Genomic DNA, 19,335 nt, shown 5'->3' with positions numbered 1-19,335 from the left:
GCAGCGACCTGTACCCGAGAAACAGATCAGGATCGCTACCAAGGAAACTCCTCACAAGCAACTCTCTTGGACAGTATACTAGGACGACAACTACCTTACCTATCAAGACAGTAAGGAAAACACGGGATAGTACCCTAAGGAACCCGCCAGCATCAAGACCCTCGCTATGACAAGCAGGCAAGAGGTCACGCAACGACCAAAGACCCTGGAGGATCATAACAAGGAATATATTCAGACATTATCCACGGCCTACGAAGCCGTCAGGACATAACCTAGCAGCCATCCGAGACGAGCTCAAACACTCGTAGCAATCGGAAGAAGACTCTAGAAAAGAATAATTACGAAGGACAAGAAATCCCTACTTCAACTAAAAGAAGAGATCCCAGCCAGGGAACTCAAAGACCTCGACCGCGAATACGGAATCGAAATCATCAAGGGAAAGAACCTTGATTTCGGAATGAACGAGAACGGAAGAATCGACTTCCGAATAGATAGCCAAGAACCGGCTTTTGGTTCTAGCTTATATATATTTGACAAAGGTGAAAATTTACCCTACGATTCGGACGAACCTCGTAACGTCGCTCGACGACGTGCTTAGACGGAGATCGATTATAAGGCACCGCCTAGCGTTAACAACACCAGTTCTGGAGAGGACCTCGACGAATCTCGGTGCAACCATATTCACCTATATAACGACGATCAGACGGTCGAACTTTATAGGACTTCTGACCGTAAGAAGAACCTAGTAACGCCTTATACGCCTAAGGATCACCCCCTACTCGACCCCAAGGACCCCTTTCATAAGTAACTCTTCTAGGCAGAATGCCTGGACGACAGGTGCCTTTGGCACCTCTCACCTAAAAGAGACTCTCGATTCTACTTACGAAGAATCAATAATAAGCTAATTAAGGATGTTTATGTAGATGACCAACTCACGAGCTGGACACTACTATCCTTCGAAGATAATAACTGGGTAACCTTTGGACCTGATCTAAATTTCCCTATAGAATGCCTAAATAGCGAACACGTAGAATGGGACGACTGTAGACACGACTAGTGCTAAATCTACTACGTACCCAAGGCAAAGTCTTGGAGAGAACATCAAGAACGAATCGAATAAGACGTCAGACTGAGAAAGAGAATGACAAAAAAACTAGAAACGCCAATCGATAAGAGACACCGAAAGGCGGAGAGCAAGGACAAGCGCCTATGCTTAATAATATATCTTAACAATAAACATCTGAGAGTGAGACTCCAGATAAACGGACACGATATGTGCGCGATTATCGATAGCGGTGCTCAACGAACTTTTATATCACTAAAGATAGTGAACAGGTTAGACCTTCCATGGGTATAGAAGGAAGAACCTTATACCCTATAGAATGTAGAAGGAGAAAGAGTTGGGTATGACGAAGGACTTGTCACTCGCGAGACCGTATACCTTACGACATACGTCAATAATTATCTAGAATAACTCTAGTACGACATCACGGAGATCGGAAATATCAACGTCATCCTAGGAATCTCGTGGTTATGAAAGCATAATTTACGGATAGATTGGGTGAATGGCCATATCCAATGGATAGATTTAGTCACTAAACGACCTAAGAAATAGGGTTCAAACGAGTCTTACGCAACACCTGACGAATAGACGAAATATATTGCCTACGTCAGATACGTAGAGCCTACTAGGTTGTTAGCACCCGGCACGGACGATCAGGGATCGAACCCACTCCAGACTATACCCGAGGAGTACCGGAAGTATAGCAAACTATTCGTTTCCAAGGAAGTAACAGGACTAATAGAACATAGTAGCTAGGATATAGAGATCGAACTTAAAGAAGGAACGTAACCAAAGTTCTACCTACTATACCCTATAAACTAACAAGAGTAGGAAGAACTCAACGAATATATCGACGAAAAGCTCGTAAAAGGGCACATTAGACCCTCATTATTACCCGCTAGAGCACCACTCCTTTTCGTCCTAAAGAAGGGGAAGAAGAAACTGAGACCTATAATCGACTATAGAGGACTTAACGTAATTACTAAAAAGAATTGCTACCCCCTACCCCTCATCACAGAGCTCAGAGATCTATTATACGGAGCCCAATAGTTTACCAAGATAGATCTCAAGGAAATATTTAACTAGATTCGAATTAAGGAAGGAGACAAATGGAAAATAGCATTCCGAATACGTAGAGGACTCTTCGAGTACCTCGTCATGCCCTTTGGACTCACTAATGCACCCGCCACGTTCCAGACAATGGCAAACCATGTCCTTAGAGAATATATAGATATCTTCGTCGTTATTTACATCGACAACGTCCTCATCTTCTCCCCAAACATAGAGATGCATAAAGAATACGTCTATAAGGTATTCCAGAAACTACAGGATGCGAAACTCTTTGCTGAACCTGATAAATGCGATTTCTATACGCAACGAGTCGACTTCCTCGGATATACAATCATACCCAGAAAAATCCATATACAAGAATCGAAGGTAGAAACAGTCAAAGACTGGCCTACACCTCAGAACGTCAAGAACGTTCAAGAATTCTTAGGATTCGTCAATTTCTATCGACGATTCCTCAAAAACTATACCAATATAATTAGACCTCTCAATAACCTGACACGAAAGGATACGCTATTCGTATAGGATGACAAATGCGAGGAAGTATTCGTCAAAGTCAAGAACATAGTGGTTTCCGAACTAACCACTATGATCCCAGATCTAAGGACACTATTCGAAGTCGAGACCGATACCTTAGACTTCGCTATAGGAGCAGTTCTAGGATAACGAGACGAGTAAGGAAAACTTTACCCTTACGCATTCTACTCCAAAGCATTCTACGGAGCAGAATTGAATTGGCAAATCTATAATAAGGAACTAATGGCTATAATCGAAGCCTTTTGAGAATAGAAGCCATAGCTATTAGGAACCAAGTATGAAGTCACGGTCTATACAGACTATAAGAATCTTATAAACTTTACGATAAATAAGAACCTAAACAAACGACAAGTTAGATAGAGCGAATTCCTCTCCGAATTTAACTTCCGAATCATCTATAGAAAAGGTTCAGAGAACAGCAGAGCCGACGCTCTCAGCAGAAGACCTGACCACGAAGTTAAGGTCCCCGAGGAAACACAGGTTATCCTCAAACACGACGACGATAACAACCTTATACCTACTACGAAGCTCCTTACGATAGCTAGGAAGGTCAATACCAGCCCGACTGGAAGAATGACCCCTGAGCTCATTATGGAAATTCATAGCGCTAAGGCATACGGTCACCAAGGCGTCACAAAAACATGGAAACGGATTCGACAGTACTACGATAAATCCGCTATACGAGCAGAAGTCACTGAGGCAATCAAGGATTGCAACATCTATAAGAAAAGCAAGAACAGCCCCTATAAGCCCTATGGAGAGCTATAACCGCTTCCGATACCACCTAAAGCATAGCACTCAATCTCATGGGACTTTATCGTCAAACTACCAAAGTCCAGAGAGCCACTTACGAACGTACTGTACGACAGTATCTTAGTCATCGTCGATCGACTTACCAAGTTCACCTACTTCGTACCATATAAAAAAGCAAGCAATATAGAGGAACTGGCATATACCTTCCTTAAGACTATTGTTGCTAACCACGGTCTACCCAAGGAAATTGTCTCTGATAGAGATAAGCTGTTCACCGCTAAGTTTTGGAGATCCCTGATCTCGCAACTTAGTGTAGACTATAAGCTGTCAACCTCTTTCCACCCGTAGACCGACGGACAGACAGAAAGGATTAATCAAATCCTCGAAATATAACTTCGTTTTTATGTGAACTACGACTAGAATAATTGGGTATCGCTACTACCAATGGCCCAATTCGTATATAATAGCGCAGTTGGCGAAAGTACGAGAGAATCCCCGTTCTATCTTAACTACGGATTCTAGCTAATAGCGTACAGAGAAGTACGATAGGGACTATAGGCCGTAAAAGCCGTGGCCGACGTGATAAAACTTAGAGAGCTCTAGAAGAAGGCCTCTTAGGACCTTGAGTTTGTACGGCAGTGTATGAAGAAAAACGCCGATAGATTAAGGATTGGAGGACTAACCTTGGAAGAGAGGGATAGCGCCTATCTCCTTCGACGTAACATTAAGACGAAAAGACTAAGCGACAAATTAGATTATAAAAAGCTTGGACCCTTCGAAATCGTTAAGAAAGTCTCACCAGTCAATTACGAACTGAGACTCCCAGACACAATGAAGTGTTACCCGGTATTCTATATCTTACTCCTCGAGCTAGCACCACGAGGTTCGCATACGAACGATTATATCGTTGTAGAACTAAACTAACTAGAATATGAAGTCGAACGAATTATCGACCACAGGGTCAGGAACGAGACACGAGAATTCCTGATCAAATGGAAAAACTATAGACACGAGGAAAATATATAAGAACCTATTACGAACCTCCAGAACTCTCGGGAACTGCTCCAGGAGTACCGAAATCAAAGTTAAAATCGGACCTCCTAACTATCACCGCGTCCTAATCAACCATACCAAACGCGTCAATAAACTGAGCCTCCCGAACAGAGGACGATTTATCAGGGATAACGACTGGCGAACCCTCGTCGGTTACCTCCGAGGCAACGCGACCTTTCTTAAACACCATCCTCTTCTCTTTCCGAACACGCTCCAAACGAGCAAGAACTTCATTCATATCCGCCTGAGCCCTTTGTAAAGCCTTTATATGCTTATGAAAAAGCTCCTCAGACTTCTCCTCTTTATCGTCTAGACGACGAGATTCATTTAATATTTTTTTAACTATCCGAAATCAATAGAGGACCCAAAGGGAGAAAAGAAAAGAAAACCTATGAGTATAAATCGTATCTTTTGACGCATTATATTCCTTTGACGTTTTACCCGAATAAACGTACTCCCCATAGATAGCGGAATTTATTAAAATCTTATAACGAAGACCGCGAGAGCGATAACGATAATAAGGTATGACCTTGGTACCTTAGTTAGCGATCTTTAAGGAACGATATAAGCGACGCAGATAAGAAACCGATAGTGTGTCGGTAGAAACTTCTTTACCTATGTTATTAGCATAAGAAATAACAAACTTAACGAACCCTAACCTGGGTTATGACTACTTATTTATAGGTCTACGGGACTAGATCTTTGAGAGGGAGAGCTGATGTTACGACCTAATATGCATAACCAAGAATAGGGCCTGCCCCGTAGGCTTGCGGCGGTTATAATATACTATATATGTAGGAGATAAGGGATACTAGGTACCCTCTTACGGAACGGAAGAACTATGGTATAAGTCACGTAATAATAAGATAAGATATAAGCGGCTATAGTAGGGCTATGAGCGACTATAGTAGGGCCATAAGCGCTTATGCTAAGTAATGAGCGCTCATGCCAAACAATGAGCGCTCACCCGATCAGAGGAACTGATCATTGACAAGGGATATGTTCAGGACCAGGACTTGTATATAGGATGGACTCGAGCCGGGCTCTAGGACAGACTTCCCATAGCTTCTTCAGCAATTAACTTCGTATCAGGATTAACATCCGCTTTCAGCTATCACCTTGACAAGACTACGATTGATCACCGAAGCCTTACCTTACCTTACGATTGACAGACATAGTTTCCCTGAAGCTATCCCCGACTACGAATACTGTTACCAGTTCCGCAGCCTCAACTTCTGCAAACTACCCCTACGACTAGCTGGCCGTAACACTTACCCTCGATATATTTTCTATCCCTATTATAGCTACTAACTACGAGAGAGCTTTTAGTACTGCAAAGCTGACCCTGACGTCTCAACGGTACTTAATATAGCCTTAGATAATAGGCCAGTTATAGCTAATGAAGAACTGGCTAAAGGGGAAGATCCTGCCTATTAGGGTGTTACGCCCGCCGCAACTTGTCACTGTGGGCGCGTAGCTATATAATGCAGAACAAGGGACAATGATGCCGGAGTCATCATTATCGAAGCTTTTGCTTTGTGCCACAGTTGGTTGCCTTGTCCTGCTCGTAACATAGGGGAGACGTTAGATTATTTATACCAGGATCGTAATATTAGTTAGTATAAATAGCTTTACTTATTACCTAATTAGGTAATATAATAACAATAAGAAGGGTCACGTGCCCTTATATTTGGCTTAGTTGATTGGCCAATTACTCAACGTAACCAATCCTTGGGAAAAAGTGGTCAAATTAGTCAAATCGAGGCTCGATTGGATTTATTGGAACGAGCGGCAGCGCTGGCGTTCAGCCGGCCTCGATGCTCATGTCAACGTCATGGCGCAACATTTTTCAGGGGGCAATAGACGCAAACTCTCCCTCGGCATCGCCCTTACAGGAAACCCGTCGGTGATTCTGCTTGACGAGCCATCTTCAGGCCTGGACGCCGCCGCGAAGCGCATCATGTGGCGAACGCTCAGCACTATTGTGCCAGGCCGTTCTATCCTTTTGACAACGCACAGCATGGAAGAGGCCGATGCGCTTGCGAATCGGGCTGGCATCATTGCACAGCGTATGTTGGCCCTTGGTGAAGTTGAGCAGCTTCAGAGCCGCTTCGGGGACTCCTTATATGTACATCTGGTCAGTCGCACTGCTCCACACTCGACGCCGGAAGAGATGGATCGTATGCTAGTATGGGTTCTACAGCGCTTTCCCTCCGCTCGAGTGGAACCTGAGACATATCACGGTCAGTTGCGATTCTCAATCGCGGCGTCGGACGTGCTGCAAAAATCTCAGCAGAGTCTTCAGGGCAGAGGCGCGAATCAGAGTGGGGAGAACCGCCAACTGAGTGCGATTGGGCAACTCATCGTGATGTTGGAGGAGAACAAGAATATTTTGGGCATCGAGCATCAAAGCGTCAGTCGGACCACGCTCAACGACGTGTTTCTCTCCATTGTCGGGCAACATGATGTGCAGGAGGAAGGGTACGGAACGGCGGCGACTGAGAGTGGGAAGAAGAAGATCAATTGGCGAAAGGTTTTACTTGGGTTCTAGCCAATCATTATTCTTTCATGATGCACATGTTGCCTTCTAAAATCTATCCCATCGAGTGCTGTTGGGCTACAGATACATTGCTCCACTCTGTTACCCACTCTTAACCCATCACATCAGAAATACATGACAGTACGTCATTTACCCCTAGGAATCCCTGGCTTCCCTTCACCACCAAAATCGCCTATCTACACATGCCAATTCGTCACGATGGCCTCGAGCGACGATAGTGACTCTGAAGGGTCTGTACATTCCTGTATCAACGTTGCGATACTTCCTGAAGACCTCGCAAGCGCCTGTACAGCTGACTGTACGCCCGAGAAGTGTGATAGCGCGACTGTACGCCCACATGAACCACCTTCGCTGGAATGAGGCATACTTGTTAATAGCTTCTTTCTCCAGCTCTAGGGCGAGCCGGAATGGGCTCGGGCCAACTCTCAGTACGAATGGCGAAGGACCCTTTCCACCCAGCTAATTCAGCGCTTTGGGCCATTAGTTCATGGGAGGCAACGGGCCCGGCCCCAGAGGGCCACTGATACAAGAGAGAATTCTATTCCATGGCAACAACATACGAGGGTATCACGGAAGCCCTCTGCTTGCTTGTCTTGTGACAACAAACGAATAGCATTAGGCGAAGTCACACGGAACTTGCGAAGAGATAGGAGAAAGAAGACGAGGTCAGGATGCAAGCAGTGTGGGGGGGTTGCGATTTGTAACTCTGATGGTTGCTGGTACCTCTATCACACTCAAAATACATAGGCAACCGAAGTACCTTTCAAATAGGGCCATTGATTGGTCGAGAAAACTCTTGGCTGCCCCTGAGTGGTCAGGATCCCTTCTGTGAATGTATCTGTAGCCCAACAGCACTCGATGGGATAGAGATCATTTGGAGAGCCCGTGATCTTTCCAGACCGTTTCGAAATGCAGTATCGCATTGTTCTCGGTTCAACTCAAGACACTAGACCAACAGTGGATGTCTGGCCCATTTTGCTCCGCGCGTGACTGTGAAGGAGCCAACGTTCCGGATAGATGACAGTATCGATGGTCGCCTTTCTCCTGACTGGGAATGCAGGCCATCTCGATCCTGTGATATTCCAACTATGGTGATGCAAGAGCTTCCTCATCCACCACCACTTCCTCATATGCACCGGGGTTATTATCTCGGCGTGCTCCACCTCAAACCAGAACTGCTCATGATAGTTTCGTTCTATCTTGCCACATACAAGAACCTCAATGCCCGTACGCAAAGCTACTTTGCGGACATATTCTTCCGGCTCATTGCCGCAACCCACCATATTGTACCTTACTATACGCGTTGTGAGAGTTGCTGGAAAGCCCCGAGCCGAGTTACCGAGGAGACTTCTTGAAGGCTCTTTGCTCCACTGTAATTAGTTGACATCTTTCTGACGTCAAGGTCTTAACAATAATGCAGGGAGTCGAGACTCATCACGAACCCACTTTACAGATATGCTGAGGATAGACTCCTTGACAATGACCAACATATCAATCGAGCAGATTGGCCACATTCCCAGTGACTCCTGCATGTAAAATTGGGCCATTAGATTTGTTCGATTGGAACAGTTCGATGGCCTGCAGAGATTGTGAGAAATACTTTGGTGTGCTTAGGGAGAGGCCGAGTTGGCGCCTGATCGAGATTCAATTAAACCGAGCCTGGACTTCAGCTGAGAGGCGATCACTCAAATGGCCCGCCGTATAGACTATCGGCCGACTGGACATAACCAACGTTGACTCAAGGAACGCATGTAACAGGACACATAAATGACGAATGATTACCCATCCGGACTAACTTGTCCGCTGTTCATCTCCACCGTTTATGCTGGTGAGGTCACAGAACTGTGGGTAGCTCTGTCAATCATAGTCCACAACCACACTGCCGGAGGTTTTACAACGAAAGGCGACTTGGCTCATAACTACAAAACAACCGTTTCAACAACCAAGTAAGTTTTCAATCACACAGTTGGAGATTTCTACTCTTTGAAAGACTACTACAAAAATAGTGCGGGCTTCGAGATGCACATCGATACCGACGTCGACAACGGCGGTCGCCGAGAGCCCGGCGCCGCCGCGCAAGCCTCCCGAGAGGACCAGTCAAGAAGCGTTCTGAATAGCCTCGACACTCAAAGGGCAGATCTTGTCGGGAATTGGATGAAAAGTCGCTTACCTGAGCATGAGAACCTTCCATCGCAGTCAGTCAGCTGGTGGGACCCGGGGTTGGCAACAGTAAGTGCAGCTTACCTTAGACTCAGCCACGGAAACTTTATCAGCGTCAAGACTGATCTTGCTCTTGCATAGTTACGAAAGCATATATCCATAATGTGGTGCAGAAATAGTAAGTCGTGTCAGAGCTCTGCTCGCTGATTGGTTGTCAAAACTCACCATTTTCAGCTTTCATCATCTGTTTCTCGATGTTCCTCATTCTTTGTCTCTACTGGGGCATCGTATTTCGTATTGAAGAGAACCTCACCTCTCTCGTCTGTTTTGTTGTCGACTTTGATGGCAAATCCGCTCCCTACAGCGACATCACGCCACTTGTAGGTCCGACAGTCATCAATTTAGCCAACGAGACACTATGGAGCCCCATACCTTCAATCGGATATCAAATACGCGACGCAAACGAGTTCGGATTCGACCCAATGAAAGTTCGCGAAGCGGTCTATCACTTTAAAGCATGGTCTGCAATCATCATCAATCCGAACGCAACAGCTCTTTTGCAAGAGGCAGTCTCAATCGGCAACTCTTCATACGACCCGACAGGCGCAGTCCAAATCATCACCATGTCTGGCCGGGACTCGTTTATGACGTACAGCTACATCTTGCCAAGCCTGACCTCGTTCACGTCAAGTTTGACGGAAACGTTTGGCAAGACATGGGGTGATATGATCATGGCCAATGAGTCCCTGACAAAGGAGACTCTGCGGCAGGCTGCAAGCGCCGTCAATCCCGGGGTGTCACCTTTGATGCTGGACCTCCGACCGTTTGGACCGCCGGCGGCAATTCCCGCAGTAACCTTTGGGCTAAGCTTTCTCATTGCCCATCTCGGCTTCACCTATTACCTCGCCGATGACATGGTAAGTCCAAGCTTTCAATGCTTTGATGCAAAACTAAACCGAATACTTAGAAATGCATTGTGCCTGAGGGACATCCTCCCGTGCACTACTGGCACTACGTCATACGCAGATACTTGTCGCTTATGGCCGCCTATTTCTTTCTCTCGCTCGTTTACTGTCTAATCTCACTTGTCTTTCAAGTCCCCTTCTCCAATCCGCCAGCTTCGGCGGTAGAGGTGGCCAAGAATCCCAACGCGTACGGAAAAGCTTCATTCATCGTCTTCTGGCTGTTGAACTTTTTTGGTATGGCGGCACTTGGAATGGCCTGTGAGAATATGGCAATGGTCATCGGTCCACGATGGGTCGGGTTGTGGCTAACGTTTTGGACTCTCACTAACACCTTGACCGGATTTTGGCCTCCTGATATTGCGCCTGGATTCTACCGGTGGGCGTACGCATGGCCTTACCATCATGTGATTGAAGGCAGCCGACAGATCTTGTTTGACCTGCACTCGCGAATCGGCCTCAACTTTGGCGTCTTGTTTGCGTGGGTGTCGGTTAACACAATCTTGTTCGTGCCAGCATGTTACATCTTGAGATGGAAAGATGAAAAAGAGATTCGTCGCAAGGAGACAAAACTCCCACACTTTCACTTGCACAGATATGACTTTGAGAAACAGATTCCCAAGCAGCCGGGAGTTGAACCACCGAGACGGAAGAGGGGATTTCTTCGAGCATTGTGAGCTTAGAACCTGGCCCGTAATCTGGACTAGAGTTGCATCTCCCAGAGTTACCTCCGCAATGAGCAAGCTCAACATGCAGAAGATTGAACACAGCTACATTTGACGTTATCAGCTTAGACATGTCATAGCATAACGAAGCGAATTATGGCATTATTCCTCTCCTTGCCCATGAACCCATGGGCCATATTCAGGACCCTTCTGTGAACCTACCTACGCTTAGACGCAATTGGACGGCCGTTCGTTTTGACGTGCATTTGTATCCGACTTTGGAACCGATGATGCGATTGACTCTCTCGGCGCATGTTTCACTCGAAGCATCCTTAGCGGAGCACCATTGGCCGTGCACGAACATCTGACGACCCTATTCCACCATCTAGAGAGGTCTTCGTTCGCCTTGGCAACAAACAAGTGCGATGGTACATGAACACCTTAGTGCTTATTGTGTGCACATAATTATTGGTAACTCTTGGGGACTTTGGTTCTGATCCTCTAAGGCAGTTAAAGTTGAAGGTTGCATGGGGGCTGCGTGAGTGCGGCGTGGGTATGCTGCTAACCACGATCTAGGTAAGTTGCACTCGTAACAACCCTTCCGAGAAGTCTGGCCTAAGCCTTTGTGGGTGCATGCCCAACAGCAACGCCTGCAGTTACACGACATACTTTAATGACTTGACTTTATCATTGTGCTCTGTCATCTTGTGACGGTCTTGACGTCAAAGTAGCGAAACCCGTTGTCAGCAACCGACTCGGTTCCGAAGGGTCCAGATGAAAAGTAGCTGAGCCACGCGGTCGGTGAAAACATCGACTGTAACAGGGAACACACCAATTCGCAAAAGGTAACCAAATTTCCTTTTCGGCTTGCGACGTGGGGAAAGGCCTTTTGCCTCAGAATTCAGATGGTTGAGTGAAGTTAGACCCATGGTTGCGAAAGCGGACTTACTAGACGGGTGTGACAGACTCCAAACCATATTCAGCTCAAACCACAGCGAAATGCCAACCCTCGGTTCCACCGCCGCCCACGTCGATGCGACTCAATCTGAGTCGAGCTGTGAAGAAGACCAAAAACTCAAGAGGCCCAAGTGTTCTTCCTCCCGTACCCCGCATTCTTGGGCCGAACGTGCCATCCTTGACAGGCAACTGGTTCTGGGTCATTGGATGAAGGGCACCCCGGACAGGGCTGGGCTTTAATGCAATAGACATCTGCCGAAGAAAGTCTGATGGTGATTAACTGTCCGTGCAAACTATTCAAACTTGCTTCCCGCTCTCTAGTGGCTTTGGATAGATAATAATAGGGGCCGGCCTACCTTAACCCCTCATTCAAGCTACACTAAATGGGCTTGGCCGTTTTCAACGTCGCATCCACGGGCTGCTTGGCAAATTTTCCAGCCCTCCACGTTGCATTTTCCGAAGGTCTGCGTTCAAAGGATTCCGAGCATCGTCTCAGCCAGCTGTCAAGATGGTGCTCTCCACAATAGACGAGATACCGATCGAATTTGATAAGAAACGTAAGCTTCCCTCCTTTCCCCTCTTCAGTTGCTGGCGCTAGAGCATTTCTCAATGCCATGACGGACCTAACTTTTGATGATGTCTAAAACAGAGTACAACGAGCCGACGACCGTCGACGTCAAGTCCGAGTCTATCCAGTATGCGGACGAGCCCGTACAGCTGGAGTGGACGGAAGCGGAGGAACAGGTCATCAGGCGCAAGCTCGACTGGCACACTGTCCCACTAGTGACAACCTTGTATCTTCTCTGCGTATGTGATTTTTCCTTTCCGTGGAACATCAACCGCCTGTCACGTCACTACTTACCAACCGACTTCGGAACAGTTCTTGGATCGAGCGAACATTGGAAATGCCAGGATCCAGGGCATGGCCAAGGATATCAACCTTGAAGGGTACCGATTCAACTGGGCGCTGTCTATATTTTACATCATCTACCTCCTCGTCGAAGTGCCGAGCAACATCGTTCTCAAGCGCGTTGGACCACGATTCTACCTGCCATTTCTCGTCGTTGGCTTCGGACTTGTCTCACTTTGTACGGCTTTCGTTCGCTCATATGAAGGACTCATTGTGGCCCGCGCCTTTCTAGGAATCTTCGAAGGCGGCGCCATGCCGGGTTTTTCATTCTTCCTGAGCAGCTTTTACAAGAGAGAGGAGCTTTTGTTGCGCCTGGGAATCTTCATTTCAGCAGCATCATTAGCCGGCGCGTTTGGCGGTCTGCTCGCCACTGGTCTCTCTCGCATTCCAGAGTGGGGGTTCGACAGCGCACCTATCCATACATGGAGAAATATCTTCTTCTTCGAGGGATTCGTCACAATCCTCTTCGGAGGGTTTGCGCCTCTCTGGATGCCGACGAATCCTGCAACGGCTTACTTCCTCGACGAACGACAACGAGCGATTGCGGTAGAACGTCTGCAGCGCCAGCACAAGGCCGATGCTGACCAGAAAGTCACTCTTTCCGACATGAAGCGAGCCGTGTTCTGCATCCACAACTACACGTGCGCATTCGGTTTCTTCCTAATCAACATCACCGTTCAGGGAATTTCGGTATTTATGCCGACTATTCTTGCCGACTTGGGCTGGACAGCAACTAGAGCGCAGTTGTACTCAGTACCACCTTACGTTGTGGCTGCTATCACTGCCATCATCATCGCGTGGTTCAGCGATCGAACACGTCAACGCGGCATCTACCTCGCTGTGTTTTCGATGATTGCCGTGATCGGATTCGCGATTTTGCGATTCGCGACCGATGCTAACATTAGATATATGGGTGTAAGCATTCCCTGTCGCTTTGTTTGCCTATTAGGTTTGCTAATAGTTTCAGGTCTTCTTCGTCACAGCAGGTGCTTTCCCAGGTGGCCCAGGGTTTTGTAAGTCTGCACCTTTGTTGCAATGCAATTCTTATGCTAATACTATTGCAGTGAGTTGGGCGATGAACAGTAAGTCTAGTGCCAACGAATATTTGGCGATGACCTTCGGTCGACGTAGGGAAAGTGGAACAAGCTGACACACTCGACAACAGACTCGGCAGGCCCTTCGGTTCGCGCAGTAACGAGTGCCTACGTTGTTTCCATTGGTACTATGGGTGGAATCGTTGCGACGTAAGTAAATGTCTTACAAACCTATCGGGCGGTTATGACATCGTAGCCCTTGACTCTTGTTTGCAACAATTATCTCCATGTCTATAGTTTTACTGATGGTTACGACAGGTGGACCTATACGTTCAAAGACGCTCCGAAATATTACACTGGACACACCATCAATCTTGTGGGACAGAGTCTAACCGTTCTACTCGCGATATTCGGCATATTTTATTGCTTGTATGAGAACAAAACAAGAGCCGCTGGAAAAAGGGATCACCGCCTGGATGGCAGGACAGAAGCTGAACAGAGCCAACTGGGTTACAGGCATCCGTCATTCCGCTACATGTCATAAGGCAACAAGCCTAGTACTTTAGCACGCCTGAGGGTTTAATCAAAACTTGAGTGGTACTACAAAACTGCACATGTGCATAGCTAGCTTACTTATCCTAGTAGCTGCACGTGATAGATTATTCAGGTAACACTGCATCGTCCTAATTGGGTAAACCCATCTGATCCTTTATTTAGGTAAATGATTGCCCCTGCATTCGATCTGACCAGTCCTGTTCAGCTTCAAAAAGACCGGAATTTATGTGCGCCATATGCTTTGATTGGCTTGAATCCAATCCTGTTAAGTAAAATGCGGCTCCTGAATACGCGGACGGAAGAACTACGAGTATTCAATCACTCTCGCATACCATATGCTATCCTATCCCATACTTGGGGTCCGGGGGAAATCACACTCCAGGATCTACTAGCCGGAAAAGCGCCTAGTCTGAAGGGCTACAAGAAGCTCATCGGGGCATGTAATCAGGCATTGTCGGATGGGTTTGATTACATAGTAAGTAGACCCTTGCAACCTGTATGTGACGTCCATGGCGTGGAGCCCTCGCAACAACTAGAAAGCTCTCATGAACTGACTTCTCAGTGGATCGACACTTGTTGCATAGACAAACAAGCTCTTCTGAGTTGACGGAAGCCATCAACTCTATGTGGGTCTGGTACCAGAACTCACGTGTCTGTTATGCGTACCTCGAAGACGTCCCCGAGCAAGATGTTGACGTTCTTGGTGGCTACTCTAAGACCTTCATGGACTGTCGGTGGTTTACGCGTGGTTGGACGCTTCAAGAGCTCATTGCCCCCTCTACAGTCGTATTCTACTCAGATGACTGGTACGAAATTGGTACTCGCGATCAGATGCGAGAGCCTCTGGGCAAGATAACCGGCATCGACCATAAGTTCTTCGAGTACGGAATTTTAGGTCGGTATAGCATCGCTCAGAGAATGTCTTGGGCTGCAAAGAGAAAGACAACCAGAATCGAAGGCCAGGCCTATTGTTTGCTTGGACTATTCGGGGTCAGCATGCCCCTACTGTACGGCGAGGGTGAAATGGCGTTCATTCGACTTCAAGAAGAGATCATGAAGCGGACGGATGACCAGTCAATATTTGCCTGGTTATTACCTGGACCTTCAGACAGACTTTCTCGAAACACTGGTTCCCTCGCCAAGTCACCATCCTATTTCGATCAGTCTAACGGCGTCACCAGAATTGATGCCGACCATCGCGTGGCACCGTATTCGTTCACCAACAAAGGCATCCAGATCGAGATGCCGATACTCGACCCGAGCAGCTCAAAATATGGCTTCTCATTTATTCCCGGAGATAATAATGAGCAGATTAGTTCGGCCGCAGGAATCTCTTTTAGGTTCTCACCAACAAGCACGATAGCGATACTCAACTGTCGCAGAGCGGGTCGTCATATCGGTCTCTACCTGGAGAGAACGAGCGATCTCGAACCATTCTACAGGTGCAGTCACAAGCTAGGCTTTGTCTCTGTCCCAGATGATTGGGTTAAGGAGGCGAAGCTTGAGACTATTCTTGTCAGGGCTGAAGATCCGGGAGACATGGAGTCACTTTGGGGTAAGGATTCCGATGCGCAGCACATTGTGGTGAAGTTGCCACAAGAACAGAATCATGGGTACGACACTGTCAAGGCATTCCCAGCGGACAGATGGGCTAGCAGTGGCCCGTGGAGCCACTCAATCATGCTCTCTTACGACATTGAGACTAGTGGTAAAGATGAAGTCCCTTATCTACACGTCCAAAATCTAGTAGCTGAGACCGGCTTCTGTCTATTCTTCAAATTCAAAGCTCCAGGTCCACATAATGCGTGTCTTCTGATGGACGTGGCTGCCGGCGAAACTCCGACTATCCCACAGTCGTCATCTTTCATCGTTGCTGGTCTTCCAGCGGAGAGTCGCCTGAAAGGGACAGAGAAATGGGAGAAGGTCACGGCCGAGCTGACCTCTTCACGGTTTGCTAAGGTTTGGAAGATAGCGATGGAGAAGATTCGGGACACTTCAGATGCATGGGTGTGATAGCTCGGAAAGTTGTCGGTGCAAAATATAAAGCTATGTTTGTCCCACCTTAGCTCAGTGTCTAGACACGTGACTGGCCTGACTGGTTATGAACTCAAAACGCCTTAGTATTGACGACTGGCTTCCTCTGATGACGTGGGATTTTGTATTGTGTATAGTAGAGATAGCCTCCATCGAGATAGGCTGCATCTATTGGTCTTAATTTTGCTCGAGTATGGCCTTTCGACTACGGCCGGGATCGAGGTTCCGTAACCGAATCGAGAGATGAGATATGAATCCCAAGCTAAAGGTGCAATGTGCAAAACCCTTCGAGATACGGCGCTAGATAAGCAAGAGCGAAGACCGATAAATCCGTGGGAGTTTACTCACAAATACTACTAACCTACCTTCGACAGGGGTACTGTTCTTCCTAGCGCAACTCCATGAACTCTGATGTCATGTTGGGGCTAAATCGACAGCTCAATGTACTGGAACGCGATCGACATGGCTTGGACCAATAAAACGGCTAAGCGACCTACGTAAAACGACAAAATTGTTAACAGGTACTTGATCATCTCATTGAATCATTTCCACCACGCATCATCGACTTGGGCGCCGGCGGATTTGATGTAGAATTTGACAACGTTAAAGATATGTACATAAGTCAAGACGCTGACAGCGGAAAAGGCGTATCCCAATGGCCGCTTCGGTATTTTCACTGAGTGTGTCTCAAGCCACTGCAGCCATCTGACCGTCAACCAGGGGAAATGCTTTTCTGTCTGCAGAAAGGAAGTTAATTCGCCCATCCGAGAATAATGGCTAGGTCTCCGTCGCCGCCCTCACCGGCCCGTACCGAAGTCGATCACTCAAAGAATGACAGCCAAGACAACGAGGAAAACGGCGTCCATCATCGGCACCAGAAACCTCACCACTCCGTTGGGTTCTGGCACCCATCGATGAGAAAGGTTCGCGCCCACGTCATTCGGTTATGGATCCAGACAATCACCATTCTGTTCCTTTTCATCCTCGCGGTCTTGTCAATGTACTGGGCCGTTCTTTTCCGCACTGAGGAAAACCTCAGATCAATCACCGTTCATGTGGTCGACTTTGATGGACAGGTTGCCCCGTACAAATCCGTACAACCCATTGTTGGGCCGACAGTCGTACAAACCGTGCAGAAGTCATTAGACAAGCCGGGCCCGTCACTGGGATGGACGATCTTACCGCCTTCACACTTCAACAACGACCCGACAGCTGTGAGGATGGCCGTGTACGACTGGGACAGCTGGGCGGCTGTAATCATACACCCCAATGCCACGGCGGCTCTGCAAGAGGCCGTCTCCACTGGGGATGCAAACTACGATCCAGCAGGCTCTGTTCAGATCATCATACAAACCGCGCGAGATTCGACGACGTACCAGAGCGATATTTCACCCTTCATCACCCAATTCACGGAGCAATTCACTCAACAGTTTGGAAAGCAATGGGGCCGGACCGTCATGTCCAACACGTCTCTAAGTCGAGAGAACCTCGCGAAAGCTTCTTCTGCCGTCAATCCTGGAATCGCGCCCTTGATGATTGATCTACGCCCCTTCCAGCCTGCTACTGCTACACCTGCAGTGAGCATTGGTCTTATCTATCTAATCATCATGGCGTTTTTCTCCTTTTCCTTCTTTTTGCCAATTCACTCAGTAAGTTGCCAGAATCGACGCATCATACGAAGCATGTACATCTGCTAACCCCCGTAGAAATACATTCAGCCTCAGGGCCATCCACCCTTACACTTCTGGCAGCTCATCATATGGAGGTGGCTAGCCACAATCGTCGCCTACTTCGTTATCTCTCTCAGCTACAGCTTGATATCCCTCGCCTTCCAAATTCCCTTCAGCGCACCACCCGCCTCGCCAACGGAACCAGCCCCTCCGACTGGCGCCACAGCTTATGGCCACGGCACCTTCCCGGTCTACTGGATGCTCAACTTTGTAGGCATGTCAGCCTTAGGCCTCGCCTGCGAGAACGTGGCAATGATTATTGGGCAGCCTTGGACGGCTCTATGGCTCATCTTCTGGGTCATATCAAACGTATCGACTTCCTTCTATGCTATGGACTTGGCACCAGGGTTCTACCACTGGGGGTACGCTTGGCCACTTCGCCAGGTTGTAGAATGCAGCCGTCAGCTTCTCTTCGACTTGCATTCTAAGATCGGACTGAACTTTGGTGTGCTCTTTGTCTGGACAGTGGTCAACACTGTGCTCTTTCCTTTTTGCTGCTACTTTATGCGATGGAAGATGGAACACGACAATAGGATAGCAGAAAAGGAGAAGGATCGGTATGTGGTTGAGACCGAAGACGGGGAGAAGGAGTTTAAGAAGCCGGAGAGGCAAAAACCGCCCATTAGAAAGCGCGGCTTTATGAGGGGTCTTTGATAGTCAGAAGCTTCGATGCCTAGACTGTTTTGATAGATTCTTGTTCGAAGACATCCCATAGAATAATGGACCACTCGAACAGGCATGTAATCCTTACATCTGGTACCTTGTTCTCGTGGCTCACAGCGAGTGCTGCACTCCGGAGACCGGTCTGCTGCTGATCGGATTTCCCTTCAAGCTGTCTACCTGTTATCCACCGCTGAGATTCCAGGACAAATGTATTGCTAGTGTCGCGATTGTCAAGATTTTGGAACCTGATGTGTCTTTCTTATAAATGTTCCTACTTCGCCTTATGCAGGAAAATGGTTGCGAACAACGTGCGTTGAGCTTGGATTGAAGCCTTCGTGACAACGCTGTGGGCGGGGCTTATTTAGCGTTGTGGCCACTGTAATTGTTCTGCAGGAGTATAGACTAATGCTGAAACCATGTTGCGGCAACAGTCGTAAGGTGAAGTCTTCAGTGGAGTTGGCTTCAGTGACCTTACAGGCTGCGACGCACCGCGTCCGTTGCGTTCGAGTAGGGCAGTACCGGGGACTGGTGGTGACGTCTTGCATAGGAGAATTTCCACGTACCAATGATTGACACCATGTCAATATGCAAACATCATGTCAAAAGTCTGACATCGTAATTAATACCCTTC

The 19,335-nt window shown here is 47.6% G+C and overlaps 5 protein-coding genes across 5 annotated transcripts; all 5 read left to right on the top strand.

Annotated features, from left to right (window-relative positions):
* Positions 1–6,545: 6,545 nt before the first annotated feature.
* Positions 6,546–7,025, top strand: BDP81DRAFT_320787 (ATP-binding cassette sub-family A member 1; the record flags this gene model as incomplete). Its single annotated transcript, XM_060584552.1, has 1 exon — positions 6,546–7,025. One exon carries the CDS (start codon positions 6,546–6,548, stop codon positions 7,023–7,025), a length of 480 nt encoding a protein of 159 aa, XP_060445018.1.
* A 2,331-nt stretch (positions 7,026–9,356) lies between these two features.
* On the top strand, positions 9,357–10,833 carry BDP81DRAFT_320380 (MNNG and nitrosoguanidine resistance protein; the record flags this gene model as incomplete). The annotated part of the gene is made up of 3 exons (XM_060584521.1): positions 9,357–9,372; positions 9,429–10,111; positions 10,162–10,833. 3 exons carry the CDS (start codon positions 9,357–9,359, stop codon positions 10,831–10,833), a joined length of 1,371 nt encoding a protein of 456 aa, XP_060445017.1.
* A 1,581-nt stretch (positions 10,834–12,414) lies between these two features.
* Positions 12,415–14,351, top strand: BDP81DRAFT_489927 (major facilitator superfamily transporter; the record flags this gene model as incomplete). The annotated part of the gene is made up of 6 exons (XM_060595269.1): positions 12,415–12,585; positions 12,659–13,603; positions 13,656–13,701; positions 13,753–13,770; positions 13,854–13,932; positions 14,041–14,351. The coding sequence occupies 6 exons, from the start codon at positions 12,415–12,417 to the stop codon at positions 14,264–14,266; spliced, it is 1,485 nt and encodes a 494-aa protein (XP_060445016.1). The 3' UTR covers positions 14,267–14,351.
* Positions 14,352–14,485: 134 nt separating this feature from the next.
* BDP81DRAFT_481777 (uncharacterized protein) lies at positions 14,486–16,200 on the top strand. The gene is made up of 4 exons (XM_060594975.1): positions 14,486–14,752; positions 14,840–14,852; positions 14,891–15,365; positions 16,028–16,200. The coding sequence occupies exons 1-4, from the start codon at positions 14,552–14,554 to the stop codon at positions 16,029–16,031; spliced, it is 693 nt and encodes a 230-aa protein (XP_060445015.1). The 5' UTR covers positions 14,486–14,551; the 3' UTR covers positions 16,032–16,200.
* Positions 16,201–17,144: 944 nt separating this feature from the next.
* Positions 17,145–18,712, top strand: BDP81DRAFT_350401 (MNNG and nitrosoguanidine resistance protein). The gene is made up of 2 exons (XM_060586198.1): positions 17,145–17,960; positions 18,018–18,712. Exons 1-2 carry the CDS (start codon positions 17,226–17,228, stop codon positions 18,693–18,695), a joined length of 1,413 nt encoding a protein of 470 aa, XP_060445014.1. The 5' UTR covers positions 17,145–17,225; the 3' UTR covers positions 18,696–18,712.
* The last annotated feature ends 623 nt before the right edge of the window (positions 18,713–19,335 follow it).

This window comes from Colletotrichum phormii (assembly GCF_030913505.1).
Source record: "Colletotrichum phormii strain CBS 102054 chromosome Unknown BDP81scaffold_11, whole genome shotgun sequence".
In the NCBI taxonomy this organism is placed as follows: domain Eukaryota; kingdom Fungi; phylum Ascomycota; class Sordariomycetes; order Glomerellales; family Glomerellaceae; genus Colletotrichum; species Colletotrichum phormii.
Note: the sequence above shows the minus strand (reverse complement) of the source record. Positions and strands in the feature narration are given on the sequence as shown.